At 35.6% G+C, this 25,637-nt stretch overlaps 1 protein-coding gene across 1 annotated transcript in view; it reads right to left on the bottom strand.

Annotated features, from left to right (window-relative positions):
- The window catches only part of LOC142336553 (uncharacterized), a 141,932-nt gene that overhangs the window by 31,120 nt on the left and 85,175 nt on the right, over nt 1-25,637 (bottom strand). The window contains exons 23-32 of the mRNA XM_075385462.1: nt 20,277-20,346; nt 19,416-19,615; nt 17,237-17,426; nt 9,876-10,329; nt 9,081-9,244; nt 6,701-6,794; nt 5,464-5,729; nt 4,547-4,735; nt 1,387-1,602; nt 126-304 (exon numbers count right to left, since the gene is read on the bottom strand). Coding sequence (XP_075241577.1) covers nt 126-304; nt 1,387-1,602; nt 4,547-4,735; nt 5,464-5,729; nt 6,701-6,794; nt 9,081-9,244; nt 9,876-10,329; nt 17,237-17,426; nt 19,416-19,615; nt 20,277-20,346 — 2,022 coding nt within the window. The remainder of the gene's footprint in view (nt 1-125; nt 305-1,386; nt 1,603-4,546; nt 4,736-5,463; nt 5,730-6,700; nt 6,795-9,080; nt 9,245-9,875; nt 10,330-17,236; nt 17,427-19,415; nt 19,616-20,276; nt 20,347-25,637) is intronic.

Here is a 25,637-nt window from a genome sequence, read left to right as displayed (position 1 = left end):
CTGAATACTAAGACTTGAATCAGTAGTATAGCTAAACAAAAAAAAACATTTGAATTTTTAGAAATTGTGTCCCTTTTTGTAATTTTCTCTGATAAAGCAGTTGGAAAAAAAATCCGAGTGAGTACCATTTCAAGCTCAGTTGCGGCGTTGTTGTCGTAGAAGCCGACTGCGAACATGTGAAGGAATTGTCCAGTCAAGAGGGACCACTCTCTCCTCTGGTTGCTTAGGTCCGGCAGGGTCCAGTTGTAGTGGATGGCTGAGGAGTTGTACTGGTTCCAGCTGATGGTCAGAGGAGGAGGCGGGTCTGAGCACCAATAACAATAGATTTTCAAAAAAGATGACAACTTTGACTCTTAGCAACATATTGATGAAAGGGAAATTGCAGTTGGAGCTCTTGCGGCATCCATTGCTTCAACAAAATACATATGATTGCAATTTGTTCTGGTAGAGCGCCGACTTTTTTATTGAAATAAACGTATGATCCTGAAAGTATCTTGTAAAAATAAATTAACATTACAAGCGTGGACAGGTGCCGAAATAAAACCTACTTTAAAAGGAGCTGGCTGTGACTTACAGGCCAACCAAAAGGATAAAGGATGAGAACCATTAGTCCACCTTACAATGTATTAAGATACGAAGTTTGAAACTAGATATAAAAGGGAGTAAATTTACTCAAAATTGTGGTAGCGGTAGACGCCTGTTATGAAAAACGACCGTTGTCTCCATCATCTTTCAATACACTCATCTTTCTTTCCAAATTATTGGTAGAGTAAATCATTGTAAATCTACAGCCTGCATCATGTTTACATTAGGTGCTCGTAATCAGAGAAGTTCAGAGAATGTATTTAATCCGTGTAACCCTTAACCTATAGTGATGTCCGGAACAATAACAAATAAATTTCAAAATCGTCAATAACATCGAGTTGAGTTTTGCATTTATGTGCAGTCAGTCAGTCCCTCAATTTTCATAGTCAGCTGCTCTTATGATAAATTGACGGATTTGTTTGCATGCAAATTGTTAATATGTAAATTCTGTTTGTCAATTTCTGACTATCTTTTTTCTCAAAAAAAGCTTTAAAAAAAACTGATAACGTTTTATTTACAATTTTTCCTCATTCCAGCTACTAAATCTCAAAATTCAGCTCATTTCTAAATATTAATGCTGCCATTACTTTAAATTAGTTTGCGTCTAATAAACAGAGAGCCCGTGCCAGTTTCGTTTTTTTTTCGTTTAGTAGAGGCACACATGGAATCATTTGGGTTAAAGTTGATCATCTTGGCTTATGAGCTCTCCTAACAACGTGCTCTACATAAACGGCACCAATAAAAATATTAACGAAAATTGGTCTTTGACAGGGTACAATGAGTAAAATGTGTTCAACTTACAAGTGCATGAACAGAGCGCATCGTAGTAAGCGTGTGTGTAATTGGTGAATGTGAGATGTGATTCGTAGAAAGCGGCGAAGTTGAGAGTGTGTTGGTCTGTATTGTTCAGTTCGTCCTGGTAGTCATCAAGCCACTCTTTCCTGTCCAGAACCGATGTCTCTATCCCGTTCCATTTAGCACGCACGTCGAAACAGTAGAAAGTTGCCTGGGTCAAAGCTGAAATATTTCACTAACAAATAAGTTCCCAAAAAAAGTTCTTGGCCCTAAATAGTCAGACCTGTGTCGCGGACAGGTGGTGGTCTCCTGAACTAACTGACCAAAAGTCAGTTCTGGGTCAGAAGGAAGACTTTGACTATATTGTGTCCAACCATTGTTTTTATTGTCTCGCCCATAGTGGGGGTACACTAACAATTGTCGCAACCGTAGCGCATTCCGATTGGATATTTTAAAGATAACAATTAACGTGAGGAGTACCCAGGTTGAGGTGCCAGACGGAAGTGACCTCTGATGAGACCCAAGTCCAACGCACACGGTGTGTTTAAATTACAGGGTCCGGGATTTGGTTCGAGCGCACAATAGTATGATCAGAGGTCACATCGGCCTGGGATGGTCTGATAAGAGCTCACTTCCGGATGGTAATGGTCTGATCAGAGGACATTTCCGTCTGGATTGGTCTGATCAGAGGTCACTCCTTACGGCACCTCAACTTGGGTAAGCCGAAAAGGAGAGAGGATTTTCGAATCGGAGAGTTGCCTTCAGATCACTTTTATGAAATTGAACTGTGAGTAGAGAACTTTAACCATAATTTAGGGGCACTACGATAATTTTATTCATAAAATCTGACTAATTAACGTTAGTTCTACCAAAGCGTGGTTTGAAAAAAATAAACAATTGACGGCAAAGAGTTATTGTTTGAGTATACTATTGAACCATTCAGATATCCAATCACAGCAGCTCCTTTGGTATTCGCGTTCTACACCCAATTCACTATTTCTCGCCTTATTGTTCGCAAATGACAAATGATATTTATATTACATTATTAAGTAGGAACTGGTGAAGGGCCCCGGACATGAGTGCCCCGGATACGGGTGCCTCGGACACGAGTGCCCTGAGTGGGCTGGAGGACACCGGACCAGCCAATATTCACCCAGTGTTTGGGAAGGACATTTCTTAATTTTGTTTTCTTCCTCGGTTTTACAATATTTAATATTTCCTGCTTCTCTGAAAATTCACTTGCAAAAATAGCACTGAGAATTATTGCTATTTTTCTGCCCGATTATTCACTTCAATTATTCAATAGAAACATTTGCAGCCTCATCTATTCAATGTGGAATAAAGTTTAAAAATCCATTAATGAGGTTTTTGCAGCAACTTTTGAGATGGTTGTTGGGGTTTTTCTAATTAATGTAAGAAATCAGGATTACGGGATTCCCCGTGGGAGGTTCTGCTCAAAACTTAATTTGCCTTAAAAAGGTATGAATAAAAACAGGTCCCAAATGAAATATTATGATCCATTCAGCAGACAGGCTAAAATTGTTTGGTTTTTTGTATCAAAATTTTGCTCTTGATAGAAACAAAGAACTTCTAATCCTTGAATACTTATTGGCGCCAAAACCATCTTACAACCTCTACACTTACAAACCTTAAAATCCGAAGGACTATTTTCAGACAAAAAGGTGAATGGATCTCATCTAATTGCTGAACAACTCAACGGACAGCTGACGGGAATCTCAATTAAACAAAGACTGCTCTTTTCATTGACGAAGAAAAGCAAGCGTTAACAAAGACGTGGGTTGAATCTTGGACCAGATGATGCAAGAGTAGAGGGTAATGGGGGTGCCCCTTGGAGGCCCTAATCTTACATTGTTTTAGCCCCCATACTTGATTAATGACAGTCTTGAACCTCAGTACATTCGGCCGCTTCTCCTTAACCTCCAAACCATCAATGCTTGCCCAACTCTTGACGGTCCATCTATATGAATAAACCCGCCATTAACCCCTTAACGTTTCTTGTTTTATTGCCCTCCACAATTAACCACAAACCATAGATATCTTGGGAGGGGTAACTTTTGGGGAATAAAATCTAAAAATTTCCCCCTTACCCCCAATACCCCCTTTATCTTACATCGTTTTAACCCCCTAAAGTTACCCTCTAATCTTACATCTTTTTGGATGGTAATTTATGGGCGTAAAATCTATAGAATCACTCCATTACTCACCATTACCTCTGTTACCTTCCTAATCTTACATCGCTTTACCCCTCTAAAGTTACTACTCATCATAAATTTTTTGGATGGTAATTTTGGTGGGTCAAATCTAGAAACTCCTCAATCCCCCCACTACCCACTAATTGTACATTGTTTTACCCCCATAGACAATTACCCCCTGATCGTAAATCAGTTTGGGGTAATCAGGGGGGGGGGGTTAATTTCGACACGGTTGCGTTGAGAAGAGTTGTTTGCTAAAAGTAACGCGTTCACTGCTGAGGGATTTTTCTATCAAAATTTTTTTCTATCGCAACGGACTGAAATTGCCACACCATTTGCTGAAAGCAGAAAACATAGCTTGAAAAAGCTGCCAGAAAAAGCAGCGATAGCTTTGTAAACTTGTAGCCTCCAAGTTTTAATAAAACGAATGAGGCTGAAAAATTGAAAAAAGAATTTTGGTTAAACGTCAGTTTCGCTTTTAATTGTTTTGAACTTCTGATGTAAAACTGCCCTTAAACTGATGATAAAAAAATGATGTTACAGTTGCCCTCAAATAACCTTGTATGAGAGTTAGATCAAGGTAATGCCTCCATATAAATTAGACAAAATTCAATTTGAGAGCGAGGAAATTTATTTCGATAGTAAGGTAAGTCACGTGTGGCCAACAATTTGCTCACTCGCATCAGCACACGCACACACAAACACACACACAAACACACACACACACACACAAGCACACACACTCACAAACATACAAACACATACACACAGACAGACACACACACAACTCAGTCTGAAAAGAGCATGAATGAATGAACAAAAGCTGATTTGAAGTGAGCGTGATGTCATATGGTTGTAGCAAAAATCTTGACATCAAAATAAAAAACTAAGAGTAGTCCCATAATTAGCTCCGATCAGATATCACTGTCGCAGCTATTAATTAAAAAGCTAACCGTTCACAACATGAGGTTGTGATGTCACGTCTTGTGCGACTCTAGTACATTCTGTGTAGTTCGTATCGCACTGGTAGATGTCGTATTGTAGCACCTCTGGTGATGTCAAAGCAGTCCATGCTATGCTGATTGAAGTGTCGTCCACCGGTGTAAGAATCACATCTTTTGGAGGGTACGGTGCTGTCAAACCTAAGTACAATCGTAGAGTTTTATTTCAAAAATTCAAACGCGTAGGAATAACATGCAGCATTCTGTTTTTTAAAGTTTCTAATTACTAAAAAATGACGTTAAAAAGGAATAATAAGAAAATGGACAGAAAAAATGACAATTTACTAGTTTTTCCAAGATTACATGAAATGTGGGAACTGCAATACGGGTCTTTTTTTGCTTCAGCCAATACCAGAAACTTTTCTACGTATTTTAAAATGATAAAAGTTGGGCCATTTTTTGAAAGTTTGTTGAGTGCAGAAAAAATCAAGTATTATGGTGGTCTGAAACTGAGAATTTCAAGACTGTTTAAAGTTGGAAAAAGAAACTGAAAAAAAAGAAGATGGAGGAGCTCTTTTTCTGATACTTTAGATTAATAGTTTTCTGATGTTTTTTCCTTTTTTTTGATGCGCAGAATATTTGTACATTCTTATGTTGCGACGTTTTATTGTTTTTTCTTACAGTATAGGCAGAATGGATAACTTTTAAGCACTTGTATGTCGAATGGTCAACTTGTAAGAACTGGTAGGTCGAATGGTTAAAGTGTAAGAACTTTGGCAGAAAAACTTGGAAGGCGATGTATCGCCTTGTAAGTTTCTGCCAGAAACCTGCAAGTCCTTACAAGACAAACATTCATCATGCCCTGAATGAAATTGCCGCTTCATCTGTTACAGCAGAAATATTTTTCATCTAAGAATATACCCACTCACCAACAACAGCAACTGCCTCGCCTTCATAACTTGCCCGTTGCCCAGTACAGTTGAAGTACGCCCTAATTTCAATCCCGTATGCTGTATTGGGAGCCAATGTCTTCACACCTGTCGTCAGTTGGCTCGTGAAGAAATTGAGGAGATTGTTGTTGGTGTCTGTGAATTCTACATCATCAGGGGTGTTCGGGTTGCGGAACGAGTACTCGAAGTTGAACCCCAGATCTGCCCAAAGGTCTTCTCCCGTAATATTAATCTTTATTTGGAACCTGAATGGAAAACAAAGTTATCATTTAATAACATTTGGTACCCACTCTACAAATCTGAATGCAGGTCTAAACAAACTCAAGTCAATTTCTAATAGCTATCAATCACCTTATAAAAAAACCATTTATTGCAAGAGCTTCGCCAGATCATAAAACCGATCAGGGAAGTTCAGGCACGACAAAGACGTGGTAATGTGAGTCTATACAGAAAACAAGAATGATTCTTGACGATGAACTCTCACTTTATCAAAAAGGATTTGCTCTACACTGCGTATTTTTTATTTAACTTGCAATTTAATAAACTGGTCGGAAAACTTAACTTGATTGATATTAAGTCTCCGTTAGGTAAACCAAAAAATACCAAGAAATTTACTATTAAAGAAAGCCTGAAGAGAATGTCATCGTAATTAACTAACAATATGAAAAGTTCATAGACAATGAGTAGTTTAAACAATAGACCTCTCACTGATGAGAACAAAGCTGGCATATTTAATTAAGTCGTCAACTATTTTATTCTAGACTACTGAAAACCCGGGCGCAAAACTTGAAGTATCTCTTTAAGATCCTAATGAGAAAAATTGCAAGACAAGTACCAGCTTGCCAATATGTCATCACCTGGCCAATATCCGATACTTAATCGATTTTGGCGGGCTTTTTCACGACGCATGTTTTCAGATTAGAGTTGTAAGAGTGTATGGAGACGAGTGACACTAGGCTAAATTAGTTCAAATTTGATTCAAAATTGGATGTATGTACTAAAAAGCTTTTGGGTGGTCATGCATATGATTTGTCAAGAAAAACCAGATGCTGCATGCCGTGGTAAGATTCATTATATATTGTTTCTCTGGTAATCAATTAGTTTTCCACTGATGCAATATCTTTTTTTCTTGTTAAATGATATGGATATGACCAATTAACTGAATCACGCTCAAAATAAACTCTAGTGGAATGGGAGGGTGTAAAAGTTATCTCACCCTGTGACTGTATTTCCTACAGGTGCATCCCATCTCAGGTCAATGCCATACCAACTGTGAGGGTTCACTCGCACATTCTGCACAACCTCTGGGTCTAAAGTGACAAGATAAAAAATAGTCAAAAGGAAAGCTGAATACGCATATATACATGGGTCTAAGTGTTCATGTAAATGCGCGTGTGTGTGGTGTGTGGGTGTGTGAGCGAGTGAGTGCGTGCATGTGTGTGTGTGTGTGTGTGTGTGTGTGTGTGTGTGTGTGCGTGTTTTTGTGTGTGCATGTGTTAGGTGGTGATGTGGATGTACCGTAGACATTCGAGAAGAATTATTGTGAAAAACTGGTGTCACGAGATTATGCAGCCCTAGGAATCAAACTTAAAAATTAAAACTGAGATCAACTCTAAAGTTCCTACATCAGATGGATCGGCATCTATTACTGTTCGTAGCAATGTTTGCCTTAGGTGATTTAAACCTGCTATTTCTTGTCTGGCTATTTTATGTACGCTTTCCGCTCGTGAATGTGTAGAGGCAGCTTTAAGTGCAAGTGCAAACTCAAAGGATAATTTTCGGAATTGATCTACTAAATCGGCAGTATAGACTTCGTCATGAACTTGTCTCAGGTGTTCAAATATATCGTATCTGATAATGGGCAGAATATTATGTCATAGATAAGAAAAATATATCTATTTAATGAAAAAGATCATTAGAAAAAGGACTGTGTTTTTTGTTTTTTGCCAATTGACTATAAATTTCTCTCAAGTAGGAAAGAAATACTGTTCTAGAGACTTCTGAATTTTTTTGTGATAGAAAGAGAAAGGGTTGTGGCTCTTTGCTAAAGTAGTGAGTCTTTAGTTGTATTGCTTTGTTTAAAAGTAGATTTAATTGATCTGCTTTGTGGATTTGTGTGATTTGAAATGGTCGCATATCGTCTAGCAGGCATTCGCTTTGTTGTTGTTAATGCAGACATTTCTCCGCTTTCGGAATGAGTATCCGTGGCGAATGGTGTTTCGCTGGATTTACAATTCGTTGTGACTCCAGTGGTGAAGTGATTTACTTATCTTATCGTTTCTGATGAAATGTTTGTTAGGATTGTATTTCCCTTGACCAACACTGAAGTTATATAAGGGTTTTAATGATGAAAACTCTAATTCTAATTATCTCTGTAAGAGATGTGGCTTGTGTTGTTTGCAAGTTCTTTTTATGATTAGAGATTGTTTATTCACTGGTCGCAACAATTAAGGCAGACCCTGCTTGGGGTCCTTTTACAGCCCTAAGTTATAAATTGTTAGGGAAACTTATTTCTGCGCTCAAAGTAGACTTATCTAGTCCTCTCAGACTAACTGACTCAGTAAAATAGTAAAGACAGGCTTCAATTATTACGGTGAATCAGTTACATTACACCGGCGTCAATAGAGGAGTTACGTGCATAGTGTAGCGACTATCTAATAGACTGACTGAAGTCAGCTGCGCTACCGCTCTAAATAAGAGAATAGTTTTCTCAGTTTCTGATTGGTTGAAGGTGTACATTCAGTACTTCGTCTGCTACAAGATGCCAAAAATTATTTTTGTGCGAAAAATATTCATTCTTTTACTTTACTAATTTTTCAGCAGGAAAACGTTCACAAGTAACTTCAACCTTGTACCACAAAAATACATACGTTTTCTGACAAATACATCACATTTATTTGTGATCAATTCGTATTAACCCCTTCGCGGTTGACACTAGTACGCATGTTCTGTAACAGACGTTTATCTGGCAAGTTTCCTTCAAAAACTTTCTTATTTGGGCAAGAACAGAAAGATAATAAGAGAATTTCAGTATTCCTGAGAGATCTGACAAGATAATTATTTAGTGCCACAGAGGTGTTTTCGGGTGTAACTTTGCATATTTGCATACTCGTTCTGACTTTGCGCCAGGTGGTTGTTTTTGTTTTGTGTATGCGTGTGTGTCGTTTTGAGTTGTATACTTTTCGGGTTCGTGTGTGTGTGTGTGTGTGTGTGCGTGTGTGTGCGTGTGTGTGCGTGTGTGTATGCGTGTGAGTGCGTGCCTGTTTGTGCTTGTATGGGTGCGTTTGGGGGCGGGCGTGTGTGTGTGTGTGCTTGCTTGCTTGCTGGCTTGCGTGCATGCGCGTGTGTGCATGGCTAATCTATTTTCTTCGTATGATTTTGTGGCATGTACGCATGTTTCTGTATCTGTAAGTGTGTGTGTGTGTGTGTGTGTGTGTGTGTGTGTGTGTGTGTGTGTGTGTGTGTGTGTGTGTGTGTCCATGACTGCGTATGTATTCGTGCTATAAGCTTTGTATGACCACTAGAAAATTATGCAAATCAAATAAGACCTAGTATGATTTCAAAAAAACTACTGTAATACGATAATGCCATCTTACAGGTGCACTCGTACAGAGGAGTAGCACTGAATGCTGTGAGTCTGTTCCAAGTGACCTCTGTCTCGTATCTGTACTGTGTAGCGGGTGTTAGGCCACTGTCACTGTACAAGTAGGGGTCAACTGAACTGGTGGTCGTGTCAATCACGAAGCCATCTCGGAACAACCTGCATGCAAATAAGTGAACTCATTTAATCTATATTAAACTGCGTCTGAACTTCGCCGCTTTTTCACTGTAATAAAGCTCCGTATTTGACTTCATTTAGGGTTCTGTGATTTTAAAGCATTAGGCTATCTTTTACACATAGGTTCTATATTTCAGATGCCCGTTTAGTTTTATTCCCAGACATCAGAAGGTTCACGCTTATGTGCACGACTTCTACTTCTGCAAATTTTTGCTGCCCCTATTTCAACCAAGATTGATCAAACAATCTATAATTAAGTGAGATTTCATCCTAATGCAGACAACGTCAGTGATATGTTGGAGTTTACCCCCCTCACATAAAACAATGGGGTATACGTAACTGAGGGGGGTATACGTAACATGGGCACTAAATTTTACAGTATTTGAGAAGGGAGGGGGGGTTGGGGTGCAAGAGAGGTTAACGTAAAATGAGCACTATGTTGGAGGGACCCCGAGATTGAAACGTCGATCTATAGTCTGTATGTCACACGCTTTGCATATCGATCATTGCATCATAAAAATTAAAACAATCTGCATAGACAAAATTTTGTTAAAATCTCCGCACGAACTTTCATTCAATCCAACGGTCAACGGGACAGCTGTGTAAAGTTAACCTAATTTTGTCGTAAGGTGAAATCCAGCTGTTGGAACCAGGGTTAGGAAGAGTCAGATTGATGACAGAAACAGTCGAGGTCCCGACCAGAGCCAGAACTGGGTCACTGGGCTTCGTATATGCCCACTGCATTGCAGGAGCACCGGCAACTGACGAGTCATACTCCACGGGTGTTCCAGTGGCATCGCAAACAAGGACTGTTTCGACAGTGAAATTGAAGCTTTCCATTGCACCTAGAGATCCCTTGACATACTGGAACCCATCGTAGTTGTTCTGATCCAAGGAACCATTGACTGTGATGTCATAGAAGACGTTGCCAGCATCTGGAGCACTGTTCGGAGGATAAGTCCAGCGGAACCGGACTGAGGTTGCGTCCACTGGCGTGAAGTATAGATTGGTTGGTCTGTTAGGGTATGAGCAGCCAATAACTGGATCACTAACAAGACTTGTATACTCTGGAACAAAAGAGAGAAAACGAACATGGTACATCGCCAAGAAATATTATAACAGCATATTAAAAACATATAATTCAAAAATTGAAGCAGACCCAAGTTGAGTTGCCATCCGGAAGTGACCTCTGATCAGACCGTGCCAGACCAAAGTATCATCTGATCAGACTAAAGTGCGCTTGAAACACCGTGTGCGCTCAAACTGTCTCTGATCAGACATTTCCAGACAAAAATGACCTAAAATCAGACCAAAATCAGACCATTGTCCAAAAGATTGTGCGACCATGGCCCAGACCAAACCAGGACCATTGTCCAGACAATTATGCGCTCAAAATCACTTCTGATCAGACTCAATTGCGCTCGAAATAGTCTGATCAGTGAATGGTTGTCACTATGAACGAATTCTGTTATAATATATTCCTTTCAAAAAAAATGATGTTTGCGTTATTAAATTCATCTAAAGAAAAGACCACATTTTAAAAGTATCATTGCTATAGAAAAGAAAACCCAACTGTTGAGAGAAAAAAACTTTTTTTCTGTACCATTAGTGCATATTTTGAACTCAATGGATGAATTTAGACAGCTTTCCATATAAAACCTCGTGTTTTACAGTTAATGAAAATTTCCTTTGAGGGGACTGGCATTTTCTATTAGCTGGACAACTTTGGTTCTGATCAAAACCATCAGTCTCCAGTTGTGTCTGTGATCAGAATGCTGCTTTTTGTTGCCTCTTGGCAGAGCCAACATCTCTGTGTACAAAAAAAAACAAAAAATCAAAGGAACAATGTTGGCTCGAAATGGTCTCTGATCAAACTAATTTGCTCTTAAATCTGCCTCTGATCAGACCACTTCCATCCTGAAGTGACCTCTAATCATACCATTCCCAGACCAAAGTGAACTCTGATCATACCATCTTCAGACCGAAGTGAACTCTGATCATACCATCTTCAGCCCGAAGTGACCTCTGATCATACAATCCCCAGACCGAGGTGACCTCTGATCATACTATTGTGCGCTCGAACCAAATCTCAGACCCTGTAATTTTTGTATGCGAACACACCGTGTGCAATGGACTTGGCCTGATCAGAAGTCACTTCCGGATGGCACATCAACCTGTGGATAGTTCAATTTTAATTAATTCCTTTCTTCCGCATAAGACAAAAATTTAACATGCAGCCGATGAAAACACTTCGAAAGAGAGTAGCAGTAATAAAACATGTGGCTGAATAGAAACGTATACCTAATTTATTTTACAATTTACTTCAGAGGGCAGGATTTTCGTTGAGCTTTTTAAATAACAGGTTGATAATCATTTGTTTTTAGAAGAATAAAATTAGTTAAAAAAGTTTGCCAGAACTTCAAAACTCTTTTGAAAATAATAATTCAGGAATCAATTGTTTTCATATAGGCTTAGAAGCTATCAGTAATTCTGCTACCTAATAGGGTAAACAATAAACCTGTCTGTATGAGTTAGAACAAAATATTCTGGGATACTAACATTTTCTGGATTTACAGCTGAAAATCTAATAGATATTAACCAATGAACATATTTGATACGAATCAATGAGCATATGGTAGACATATAAAAAAAAGAAAAATTATTTTTAATCTGCAGGTGAATTCGACCTGCAGCTTTGTATGAAATTGTAAAAAAAAATAACTGCGAAAAAATGCATTACTTTACCACGGTGGGATAATGGAAAAGATTGTCCAACTTTAACTTTGACATTGAGATGTTCGCAAAATTATTAATTAAATCAAATATTCAGCAAATCTTATATTCTATCCAGAATAAACATATCATAACTGTTTTTGTTCAATAGTTTTTGAAACTTTTTTTCAAAAAACTAAGGGTTGTTTTCGCCAGGGTTTTTGAAGCACTATAAAAAACAGGCCACAAAGTTCTAAGAACTGAATCTACGACTGGTCAGTAATGTTTCAGTCCCGCGTTTTTTTACTGAGTTTTTGTCTTCACAGGGAATATAGTGAGATGGTCAGAATATAGGTATTATAATAATACAGAATTGAAATTTCATGATTCAGAGCTGATTTCTGCTGGCATTTTAATCTGGGCACGCAAATACTAGATGAATTCTCGATTATGCGAAAAAAAATTTGTAGACATTATGCCAAAAACATCAACTCAATTTTAGTGGACATCGCGCAAACTCTAAATATATCTCTTGAGAGCGGTACTGGAAAAATAATTTGACATTATAAACTATTGGAGAGCTATTCTGATGCAATAACGATTCGCAAAACCTTACAAGGTTGAAGAACATCAAGAAGTTGATAAAGAGACTAAAAAAGCGATAAAGTGAGACTGTACTTTACATGCCCTGTAAGTATTGAGGGCTATAATAGCAATTACTTTAAAAATTAATAACACCTTCCAGCTGCATCTCATTTTTACATGTTTAAAAGAGCTCTTGAGTAGGTTAGACGGTCAAGTCGATTTGTCCTCACCAAGTGTTTCATCAAATTAGAAAAACAATTTTGAGGACATACAAGTCGCCAATAGATTGCCAATAAGGGCTTCGATCAACTCTGTTACACAGTCCATAATTTACAAACAATATATCGAAACCCAGGTCGGACAACCTAAACAAGCAACCGATCTTATGGATATTTTCTTTGGCTAAGATTACATTTCGACAATAGATGGGGTATAGTTTGACAAAAAAAAGAAATTTGGAGCTACGACTGCCATTTTTACTTAGCAAATATTTGAACGGATTTAAATCGATGTCAATGAAACTAAATTTATTTAAGATTGGTCATGTTTTTTAGCGATCAATTTTCAGCCAGTCAGAATAAAAAAAAGTTAGCTGCGCAAACACGCAACTGCTATAACTCATATTGCCGACTGCGTGATTTCATCTTCTTCTGAGGTTTGTATTTTCAATTCAACATATTTTTCTCACTTATTTGGCTAAAAATATCTTTACAAAATGTTTCCAGGTTCACCAACCAATTTTTTAGTATCAAGTCTATACTAATGGAGCCGATGGGCTAGTTCAATTTGGATTTAAGTTTCAATTGAATCACCTGACGTCTAAATCAGTTTTCCCAGATTTCAAATCAGATCTCCAAAAACAACCTGGACAACAGTAAGTCAACACTTTCAATCATTTCTTTTTCAAACCCAAGTCTCGGCAAGTCTAAATCCAGCCGAAATATTAACGAAAAACAGTCGTAAACAGGTCCGAAAAACTACTATATTAGCCGAAAAAGGGTAAAAAAAATAGACGAAAATTAGTTGAGAATAGGTCCGACAAACTACTATATTAGCCGGAAAAAGCTGGGCAGTTGAAAGGAATGATGATTTTGAGTGATTTATGGCACTTCAATTAATCTAACCTTTGGAGTTTATATAGGCATTCTGCAGTTCGGTGAGTGCATGTTCATTTCAATTTTTTTTGTTTTAGCCACCTTTTAAAATGAAACCTTGTTTAGAGTCGAATTTCAATTTCAAAGAATTTTCACATTAAATTAACCTCTCACATCTTTAATGAAGGCATAGTTCATTATTTTATTCAAAAATTTTTACCAATTTTACCCTATTTAAAATTGTTTAAGGTTTTGCAGCATTGTCTACTCTATTTTAGATGAAGCATTTCGTTTTTTTTTTCAAATGGGCACCTGTTGAGCCGATGTACTTGCTGTTGCGAAAGTACTGCTTAAATCGGTTTTCACCGCTTTTCCTAATTTCTATTAGGAATGCTCATTTTCTGAGCAGAGAATTTATAGTAAAATCAGATTTAAGTCTATTTGATAGCTTTTAATGGAGTTTTCATAGCAAATTTTAAATTCATATCGAATGTTTTTGAAACAATTATAATAGAAGGAGATTACGTATAATGGATTTTTGATAACATTTTATTGATAAAAACGGTATAAAGCTGATTTTGAATTCCTTTAATCCAATGCGGGAAGTTTAGAAGCATTTTTAACGGAACTATCATGGTTGTTTCCTTCAAATTTTTCTTATCATTTTTGACTTGTTGATATAGTGGAAGCATTAATTAAGTTAGTATCCAACAGTTTTGCGAAAAAAAATATTCAGTTTTTGGCCAGAACTTATGCGCGAATTGTATTCATTTCTTGAAATAATTTTAGCGCCTTAATGTTCTCATATTCTAAAATTCTTCCATGAACTTAAATAAGAACAAAAATTCAACAGTGGCTCCCATGCAAAAAGATTACCTAACAAGGAGGCTCGGTAAAGTGCTATCGCACATAAGGTTCCTACCCCACTAATCCACAATTTTGCCATAATTGTCTACCAAATGAGGAACAGATAAAGAACCCAAAGTTCAAGTATTTATATGAACGAAAAGATAGCCTCCAAAGCAAATAACTGAGTGGAGTAAAAATGATGCATTAGATTTATGAGACATGACAATGTTAAGAAAGCGAGTCAAGACGAACAGCAAAATCAACCAACAACAACAAATATTAAATACATCAAAAAAATTATATGTCTGTTTTGAAAAACAAAACTTAATAACAAAGTCAAAATAGCATCCGGTAAAACTGATACTAAATTAAAACTAAACTTAACTTGAAAATAAACTAAACTAAAGCTTAACCAAAATAACATATACTTCACCAAAAAAGATATGGGACCAGTCCATAATAAGTCTTGATAACAATTAGACAAAAAGAACAAAAACAGTAAATTTGAAAAGTTCACTAATTTTGTTTTAAAAACAATTATTTTCACGCTAATGAAAAAGAATAGAAATCAACTAAATTGTTCCATGTATTTAAAATTATCAGTTTTTCTAAAAGTGTAAATGAAAAACTGTCTGTATTCAGTTTTTATGCGGTTACAAAAAGAAAAACAAATAGACAATAAACAAAAAATCAGTTAAACTTTGCCAGAAAACAATTTAGAAGCCGTAAAGCCATACCTTGGCCCTCAAAATATGTTCGATTGCACCTTCATTGAGCACCATTAACGTATTAGGTTACTTCTCTTTAATGAAACCAGGTAACAAGTAGACAAAACACAGCAAAACTAAGTGATGCTCTTTTTTTTCGAAAAAAAAAATTTCCAAAGACATGAAAGCCATTAATTACCAAATGATATAATTAAATAGGTTTGTTTACTATTCCCAATGAAGCCAATTAGATCTGCAATTATCCAGAATATATCTTGTCTCTACAAAAGTAACGTAGAATATGACAAAATCAAAAATTAATTTACTTTTTTTTTTTGAAAAATCCGTGTCGAAGCCAGTGAAGTCATAATGAATTCTTTGAAGACATAAGATTTTGTGACAACAATACCTTTGACACCTTCCCTCAACACCATTATTGTCATTTTTGGCCTGTAATTAACGAGACTAGGTAACAAACAGACAATAAAAGTCACAAAATTGCGAAGTTAAAAAATGTTGTTTTTTTATTTTGGAAAACAATTTTTTTCAAAGTCGTGAAGGCCATCAGCTATCTACTAATATTAGAAAATTAGTTGGCCCATCTATTCAGGCAAAAAAGCCAATGAAATAGGGTCTTTGTAGAGGAAATTTCAAACGACTAAAAAGACAAAGTAAAAACAACAGTTAAATACAAAATTAAAAAAAGATCAACTGAATTCTTCAAGAAAGTATTGTCAAAGCCGTTAAATTCAGAGTCTATATCCACAATGATTTTGATATTATCAATTGTGACTGATTTTGCGCGTCCATAAAGTGATATATGAACAGTCAATACCGTGATAAGGTGACAAAACTAGAAAATGTTAAAAATGGGCAAATACCTGAAAAAAATGTGAAATCTAGTAGTTTCTGAGCCAGGAAACCTTAACTTAAGGTGTAAAGCCGCAATAAAGATTGAATTTGAATTCATTACAAAGGAGAGGCATTCTTTCATTGCTGACACTAAGCGGCAAGTTGACCAAATTAAGAGAAAAAATGAGGCAAATTTCAATAAGCCATTTTTTATTTTAAAATCAAATATTTTCAAAAATCAAAATTTCCATAAGCTTTCAAGTAACCAACTAGATGCAATAATTTGGAGCTCATCGGGAAGCGACTTGGACCTCGTACTAGTGAGCTTTGATTTGAAATTTTCTGTTATTTTATTAATATAAAAAAGATCGAATTTTTTTTTATAAATAAGACCGACTGATTACAATTTGAATTAGTTTTGGATTGTAACAGTCCAAGATTAATCCAAAACTAGCTCTGCTAATGCTGTTCGTCCATTAAGAACACCTAGTTTTTCGAATGTTATAGATATAGATATTTTGTTAGTCAAAAATCTAAAATAAATGCTCCCTTTTTGATATTCAACGAGTAAAGTTAGCAAAAAACGACAAAGTTTTAATTATGGAGCACTAGGAATGGAAGTAGAAATAGCCTCATTTTGAGGGTACGATGATTTTTTTGGTGGTGTTTGGGTGTTGCTTCCTGCAAATTTAACCAAAGTGGTCTAGAGAAATTTATTTAGTGCTGTTTTTGATGAAAAAGTCTAAATTTTGAAATATTTAGCCAGAATTTTTGACAAAAAATTAATTAAAAATAGCCGACAATATTTTTTTGTCTTTAAAAATAAAGTCAATAGCACTTTTTTTAAAAAAATAACTAATTTTCACTCTATTTTCTCAAAAGTTTAAGCCTGGATAACTCCCTGTAAAAAATGAAAATCAACAAAATCTTTTTACTTCCATATTCTACGCTGGACATGCTTTCTAATGATACCAGTCCCCCCCCTCAAGAGGGGTCGGAACGATAATTTTTCAAAAATGTACTACAATGAGTGGGTATAATTAAAATTTAAGAACTGAATTTTTACTTCGTAAATTTCTTGGATGCTAATTTACCTTACTGTTGACGTCCATTTTATTTCCTTCAGAATATAATATGCAAAAAAAAATAATATGCATGTCCTGATTTTTTCTTACCTCCTATAGTTGAAGTGACGGTGTAGTTGTTCTGTGTCCCTGCCAACAGTCCAGTGTGATCAAACTGAACAGATCCCCCAGAGACTGTGCCCACCTGGACCCCATTGCTGAAGATGGTGAATGTGACATCAGCTATGTTATCACTTGTGGTGAAGTTGAGTTGTATACTGGTGGTGCTCGTAGGGACAGCCTGGAATTTAGATTTAATTGGATATAATATATTTCTTAACTATTATACAAGGCCACAGGCATAAATTGTTAGTGGAATCGGAATCGTTTGTTTGTCGCCATATTGCATAGAGCACGGAATGTATTAAGATATAAGTTTTGTGTTATTGAACGCGCAAAACGGATCAAATGATACTATCCAATTTTTCAGGTCTGCTGCTGGCTTGAAATGGGATCATACGTCTACAAAACGTACACTATTTCTTTGAATGATTCTTGAAGGGGTGAACGCAACCCGGACTGAACTGCAAGTCAAGATCAGTACTGGGCACGTCAAATTGCAAGTCTACAAGCATATATCAGTACTGTGCACGTCTAAAAACAAGTCTGCAAGTCTTACAAGTCTTTACCAAGACTTGGATTACACTTGCAAGTTGATTCCCAAGTCAAAACCAATTTTTCAAAAAAATTCGAGTGAAATTTTCGAATTCAAAAAAATTTCGACTATTTTTGACGTTTTTTTCGACTATTTTTGACGTTTTTTAGACCTATTTTGGACGTTTTTTCGGCCATTTCTGACGTTTTTTTCGGCTATTTTTGACGTTTTTTAGACCTATTTTGGACGTTTTTTCGGCCATTTCTGACGTTTTTTTCGGCTATTTTTGACGTTTTTTAGACCTATTTTGGACGTTTTTTCGGCCATTTCTGACGTTTTTTTCGGCTATTTTTGACGTTTTTCAGACCTATTTTGGACGTTTTTTCGGCCATTTCTGACGTTTTTTTCGGCTATTTTTGACGTTTTTTAGACCTATTTTGGACGTTTTTTCGGCCATTTCTGACGTTTTTTTCGGCTATTTTTGACGTTTTTTAGACCTATTTTGGACGTTTTTTAGACGTGCCAAGTCTTGGCCACGACTTGCATTTGGACTTGCACGTCTAGGCCAAGACTTGCATTTAGACTTGCACGTCTAGGCCAAGACTTGCATTTAGACTTGCACGTCTAGGCCAAGACTTGCATTTAGACTTGCACGTCTAGGCCAAGACTTGCATTTAGACTTGCACGTCTAGGCCAAGACTTGCATTTAGACTTGCACGTCTAGGCCAAGGCTTGCATTTATACTGACAAGTGTAAAAAGTGACATGATCATAGCTCTGAATCAGTACTGATATGAGACTTGCAATTTGACGTGCCCAGTACTGATGTTGACTTGCCGTTCAGTCCGGGAAAGTAAAAAAAACTCAATTGAGCCTATGGTTACTCCCCCACTAAAGTGCATCGGAACAAAAAATTAAGCCGACATAAAAGCAAGACGAAAGTTATGTAACAGTTTAGTAATCTTTATATAAAATACTATACATTGCTAACGGTTACACTCAAGAGCGAGGATAGTATTTTAAATTTCTGGTGTATTTCAATCTACCACGCAATTAAAATACGTCTTTTTCGCGGCGTTCCTTGAAGTCTTTTTTTTCATGCGCGCTCACCGGCCTACCAGGGTCAATCTATAATAGCGCTATCTCGGCGAAATTTTTGTCCTACTTGACCACTTTTTCATTTGACAAAATTTGTAATAACATAATTTACAAACAAATGTCCATACTATTTCACAACGATTTATAATTTTTTCAAAATTCGGCTTACTTGACCGGCCCCTCTTGAAGGATTATTACTAGGAACTCATACAGATGTATGAATTCAATAAATTGATTTATTTGTACGCGTGATTCAGGAATACCGTTGTAGACATAGTAACTCTGACGAATCAAAAACTCATAAAAAACTTATCCATTTTAGTTCCGTGACGCCCCCCGCCCCCAGACAAAAAGAGCCGTCTATATGAACCACTGATTCAAATCGTTTGTTGTGTTATAGCACATTATGGCTTTGGTTCATTAAAGCAGGCAGAGTTCAGAAATGGAGGAGAATTGGAACTTCCACATAGCCCCCCCCCCCCCCTCCGCGCATTCTTCAAAACTGATTACAAACTATTGCAACCTACTGACAACTTACGCTTGAAATGACAGGTTTCTCCGGTCGCGTGTATGTCAGAGCAAGCACATACTCAGAGTATTTGGTTTGACTGTCTGCAGGGCATAAGAAGGTACTCCTGACTGAGAAACTGTAGTAGGTATCACTTATGAGGGGAGTGACAACTACCTCTGTTGTAGAAACAGTCGAGAAAACTGTCCCGTTGTAGCTTATTTCGTAGCCTGCAAAAAATATATCATTCTCCCTGTCGCGCAATTCTGTAAAAGTTCTTATATATGATTTCGCACACAATTTCTAGCTTAATTACCTCTTAGGTTTAACAGGTAAATTTAATTTATAACCCTTGGAGTAATTTTTACCATTCAATGACGTTAAATTTTGTCATTGGGTCAAATCTCTCATATTTCTGTGTTGGATGCGCTAATATATGGTTCTTTTTGAACATTACACATATTTCTAACAGACATTTCTGTTTCAAATGAGGTTTTGTGAGCTTAACTGTAACTCCGATAAAGTACGCTCAGTTTTATGATATCAGTATAATCAGGTAAAATTTTATGAAAAATGCTAAAGAAAAATTGAGCATTATGCATTTCATTTTTTAAGTGTTCTTTGCACTTTAGTAAATAAATCAAAGAAAGCTGATAAATATAACTATCATGACTAATTAATTTATAATACAATTCCTTGATAGTAGCGTGAGGCGTGCATACTCTTAGTGAAAACAGATCAAGCATACACCCCAACCATAGAATTCATACAGCTACCTGAGTTAATAACGCCACTTTATTAAGTATAAGTTTTGGGGTTTTGGTGACATTTTGTTTCGATCGATGACGTAGATCATGTATATTGAAAATCTAATGAATGAAGTAGGCTCACCTGTGATTCCTCCACGTGGTGCATTCCACCTGACGGTGACGTCATTCTGCGCAGACGTTTCAATCCTCACCTAATTTCAAAATAAAGAAAATATGAAAAAATGCATTAATAACCGAGCTGAAAAAACTTGACCTTGAAAGCACAATTATTCATTCGACATAAACGTGGCTCGAGAGAAACTTTGGTGGTAAATGCGCGACAATAGGAAACCAAAATTATAAGAACACTTAGTGTTATAGGGATTACCTTAAGAACTTTCAAAAAATTATAACTTTGAAAAACCTAATTAATTCTTCCACAACAGGATACCACTCAGCAGGACTAACACAAAATTGTAGAAAACTCTGTACCCTACCCCCAAATTTGATCTCCCAAAACTACTGCTCTTGTACAACAAGAACGTTAGAATTTTAGAAACCAATTGTAGAAACTTGATTTAAGATTCTATGAGGAAGCCAGAGATTTTCATGTACACGCACGTAAAGACAAATTTAAAAGCGTGGTGTAAATTGCATCAGATTCTAGAATCCATATGAACAGAAAACAAAGAGATTGTTCAGTAAAAAGATAATTTATTATTAGTATCGGGGTCAGACTACAAAAAAACATTTCCCAATAGGGTGTTGAAAATAACAGAAAAAATATATTAAATATTAAATAAAAACTAACGCAGCTGAAAAAAGAACAAAAAAAAGCCTACGCAATATTTTTTTTCAATAATACCAATAACTTGAGTAATAACAGTTTCGTTGAATTGCATACTTACAGTCTAGTAAGCCAAAAGACTCTTAGAGCCCTTAATACACTGCGGCCGCTACTTGTTTATGGACGCTGCTTGAGGACGAAAAGTTAAATGGGTCAGAAAAATTGGTCAAGAGAAAAATCGCCTAAAAACAGACCACAGGACTAGTATAGTTGCTACAAACTTTGTGTGAGAGTACTTAAACACTTCTGTCTATCCTGCTCAGTATATTAATTATAGGTATGTATTTTATTTAGAAATCACTGCTGCAAAGTCATTTTTTCCCGGTTAAAAATTCTGTAAAAGTGGTAGGTAATAATGAATTTTTGCAACATTTTGATTGACCTAATGAAGGTCATTAAAAGAAAAGTATCATTTCAAACATTTAAATTTTAAAAATAATCTCTTTTATAAATTATAGAAGCTACCACCAGTTTTCCGAGGAAACCGAAGCTTCATTTTTCTCAGATCAGACCACTGGATCTAAAACATGCTAAAATGCTACAATTTAGAGCAAGTTGGTTTTAAATGACGAGCTTGGGTTTTAAATCAAGTTGTGCAGCAACAGTTTCATTGTTCAAGCGTACTTTTAAGGAATAGTTACCTATTTTTGTAGATTTGTTATGTGAAGTTCAATCTTGGGTAAACATTCTATCATGCCCATTACGTTAGGTAAGATTTTTTTGATTTGTATAAAAAATAAAACTTGAAATAAAAAGATAAATATTTATCCTTCAAATATTGAATTTAAAGTTATTTTTTTCTCAATTAGACAAAAATAAAGAATTATCTCTACGAGAGAAAAACATGTTGATTGGCATTTTTAGAGAATTTTTTTCCATTTCATAATTGTTCACAAAATTATACTCCAATAATTGAGAAAGAAATTGAAATACCGCATATTGCACAATGGACTAGTTAATGAACACGAAGGTAACAAGTACAATCAATCAGAAAAAAAATTGTAAAAACTTTTAACCCATTTTACAGATAGACAACTTTCTCCTAGTAAACATTTCACCCTCCCTTTCTTTTAAAAACATTTTTCTGATGATTTAGAAGAGTTTAGTCTTTAAATTCACGGAAAACAGAACAAAATAGAGAACAGGACAGATGAAAGTACTTCTATTCAAAAGCGGACAGATAATGTTTTTCCACGCTCTGTTTCCTCCAGTTCAAAATAGTTGCCTTGTTTGTTCATCTACATTTCTTCAAATAAATACGAGTAATTCTCTAACATGAATCTTTCATTAGTAATTGTTTTAACCCAAATTAGTTATCTAAATCAGTTATGCAATGTGGCATAATAAGGCTGCCTTTTTTAATTGAAAAAAAATTTCTGGAAAAAAATATTATACACTTTAATCTAATCTTACTTTGTAGTGAGAACTGATCAATTATTGACACTTACGCCATCAGTTAAAAAACACAATTCTCCGAAAAATGATGTTTTCTTGAAGTACAATTTCTAACCGAATGAGATAAGAGTCGCACGTATTCATTTTGGTTTCTCCCTCGTGCATAGCTCCCTTTCCGTTTTCTTCAAAAAGAATACTTTTTCTTGCAGTTCTTAATTTTATCGCCGCAGTATACTTGCGTTGATTCTATCCCCTCGAATTTTTTTTGTCTTTTTGTACATTTAGGCAAAATCCAGATGAAAGAAACCAGAAAAAGCTGAAAATGCCCGCATCTTCAATTATGCAATCAATTGATGGAAGAACAGGAAGTTATTGCTACATTAAGACCAGTAAAGTGTCCAGTATATTTACTTTCATCTCAACTCTGTGAAAATGTAGACGGCGTATAATGTCATTACGACAAACATGGCTCTAATGTTTGCTGAATTTTTTTGGCCTTTTGACTCCGTTTCAATTAATCCACCAGCGAATTTTTTCTTCCTGTTATCCTAGCTGGATAATTTCTCAACTGACGAAAATCCATATGCTAAAGCTCAGAAAATCTCAATCCGAAACTTCTACAAAATATCCCCAACATTACACAGAGGAAAATATCTTTACCCACCTTTCCCAATTGAGAAAGAAACTCTGAAACGACTGGAAGTACACATTCTTTTAAACCCCAGCCATTGACTTTTTGGAGGAAGAAGTACGGATGAAACAAATTGAGCTCACTAGTTAACTGTACTAATGATTTTGAAACATTAAAAGAAGAAAAATAACATGAAAACGCCAAAAAAAGAAATCTGTAAAGAAATCGAATGAAATTTCTTCACAAGTTACTGCAGCGAAACCACCCTTGGCAAACAAGTTTGAAATACTTGCAATACAATTGGTCGTCATTAGGTATTTGAGTGTCCCCTCAATTTAAAGAGACAAAAGAAGCGCTTCATACAGATTAAAAAAAAACCTTTAATAAATCCTTCTGCGCGATCAGTGGACTACCCGACTCCAGTCACAGAAACGCCAGTTACATATAAAGAAAGCCAACAAAAAAAGTCTCAAAAAAGTCAAGTTTTTTGCAGTGTATAAATATGAGCTGTCAGTTCAATGTTACTATACCTGTATAGTAACTCAAGCTTGAAAAGTGAAGAAGAGAAACTTTAATTCAGAGAAAAATAGGCAAAACAATTGAAAAGGAAAAAATGGACAAAACATTGATTGAATTTATCCCAATTTTAACAAACCCAACTCAAAAATAAAATCTATCAAATAAAAAGGACACCTAAACCAAAAAATCCCCAGATGTTAAAAAATGGAAGAGGTTTATGTAAACTGCCGAAAAGCGTTCAAGAAATTAAATGGCAAAGATAGCTCAAAATTGCGCCTCAAAGTCTAACATTTTTGTCAGCTGGTCAAAAAGTACTCCAAACGCAATAATACTAAAATGGTTTAATGACAGAAACACTATTATCCGATAAAGCTGAGCTAAAATTGAAAAGTCCCTGGAAAAATCCACAGTCTATCAAAAAAAATTTGCTCAGTTGGCAAAAAAAACTTTTCACACCTAAATTTCCCATATTCTCCCAGAATAAAAAATGAACAAAAAACCATCTTTTTTTCTCTGTGTTTGATGTTTGCTCAATAGATAGAAAAAAAATATCTCTTTTTTTTTAAATTATAGAGCTACAATTTAGAGCAAGTTTGTTTTATATGGCTAGCTCGGTTTTTAAATCAAGTTGTGCAGCAATAGTTTCAGTGTTCAAGCGTACTTTATAAGGAATTTTTATCTATTTTGAGTAAAAGCAATGTCGTTGAGTAAAAGCAATATCTATAAACATTCTATCATGCCCATTACGTTAGTTCAGCCTATTTTGGTTTATGTAAAAAAAACTTGAAGTAAAAATATACAATTTTGTTCTTCAAATATTGAATTTAAAATCATTTTTTCTCAATCAGTCAAAAATGAAGAATTATCTCTATGAGAGAAGAACATGCTGATTGGCATTTTTAAAGAGTTTTTTTTTCATTTTATAATTGATCACAAAATTATACTCCATTTATTGAGAACGAAATTGAATTAACGCATGTTGCACAATTGACTAATTAACGAACACGAAGGTAACAAATACAATTAATCTGAAAAAGTTGTAAAAATTTGCAACCCAATTTACAGATAAAAAACTTAAAAGTAAACATTTCTTTCTCCCTCTTTTTTAAAAACACTTTTTGACGAGTAAGCACAGTTTAGTCTGTAAATTTACGGAGAACAGAACAAAACAGAGAACAGGACAGAAGTAAGTATTTCTCTTCAAATGTTTAATTCAAAAGCGGATAGATCCAGTTCAAAATAGTTGACTTGCGCTCTATTTTCTCCAGTTCAAAATAGCTGACTTGTTTGTTCATCTTATATTTCTTCAAACAAATACGAGTAATTTTCTAACATGGGTCTTTTAATAGCAATTTCTTTAATCCAAATTAGTTATCTAAATCAGTAATATATTGTGGCATAATAATGCTACCTTTTTTATTTGAAACAAATTTCTGAAAATATCATACAATTTACTTTAACCCTACTTTGCTATGGGAACTGATCAATTATTGACAATTAAGCTTGAAAGTATACAAACCTATAAACTTTAAGAGGGATATCATTTCACAGACATAAAATTCTCCGAAAAATTAAATTTTCCTGAAATACTATTTCTAACCGAATGAGAGAAGAGTCGCACGTACTCTTTTTTGGTTTCTTTCACGTACATAGCTCCCTTTCCGTTTTCTTCAAAAGAGTACCTTTTCGTGCAGTCCTTAATTTTATTGCAGCACTATGATTGCGTTGATTCGCTCCCCTCAAACTTTTTTTGTCTTTTTGTAAATTTAGGCAAAACCACGATGAAAGAAACCAGAAAAAGGGGAAAATGCTTGCATCTTTAATTTTGCAATCAATTGATGGAAGAACAGTAAAATATTGCCTCATTTCAACCAGTAAAGTGTCCAGTATATTACCTTCATCTCAACTCTGTGAAAATATAGAAGGCGTATAGTGTCATTACCACAAAGATGGTTCTGATATTTGCTGAATTTTTTATGGCATTTTGACTCCGTTTCCATGAATCCACCAGAGATTTTTTTATTCCTGTTATCCTAGCTGGATGATTTCTCAAATGACGGAATTACATATGCTTAATCTCAGAAACTCTCAATCGGGAATTTCTAAAAAGT

This window comes from Convolutriloba macropyga, chromosome 3, assembly GCF_964194025.1.
Source record: "Convolutriloba macropyga chromosome 3, txConMacr16.3, whole genome shotgun sequence".
Taxonomy (NCBI): Eukaryota; Metazoa; Xenacoelomorpha; order Acoela; family Convolutidae; genus Convolutriloba; species Convolutriloba macropyga.
Note: the sequence above shows the minus strand (reverse complement) of the source record. Positions and strands in the feature narration are given on the sequence as shown.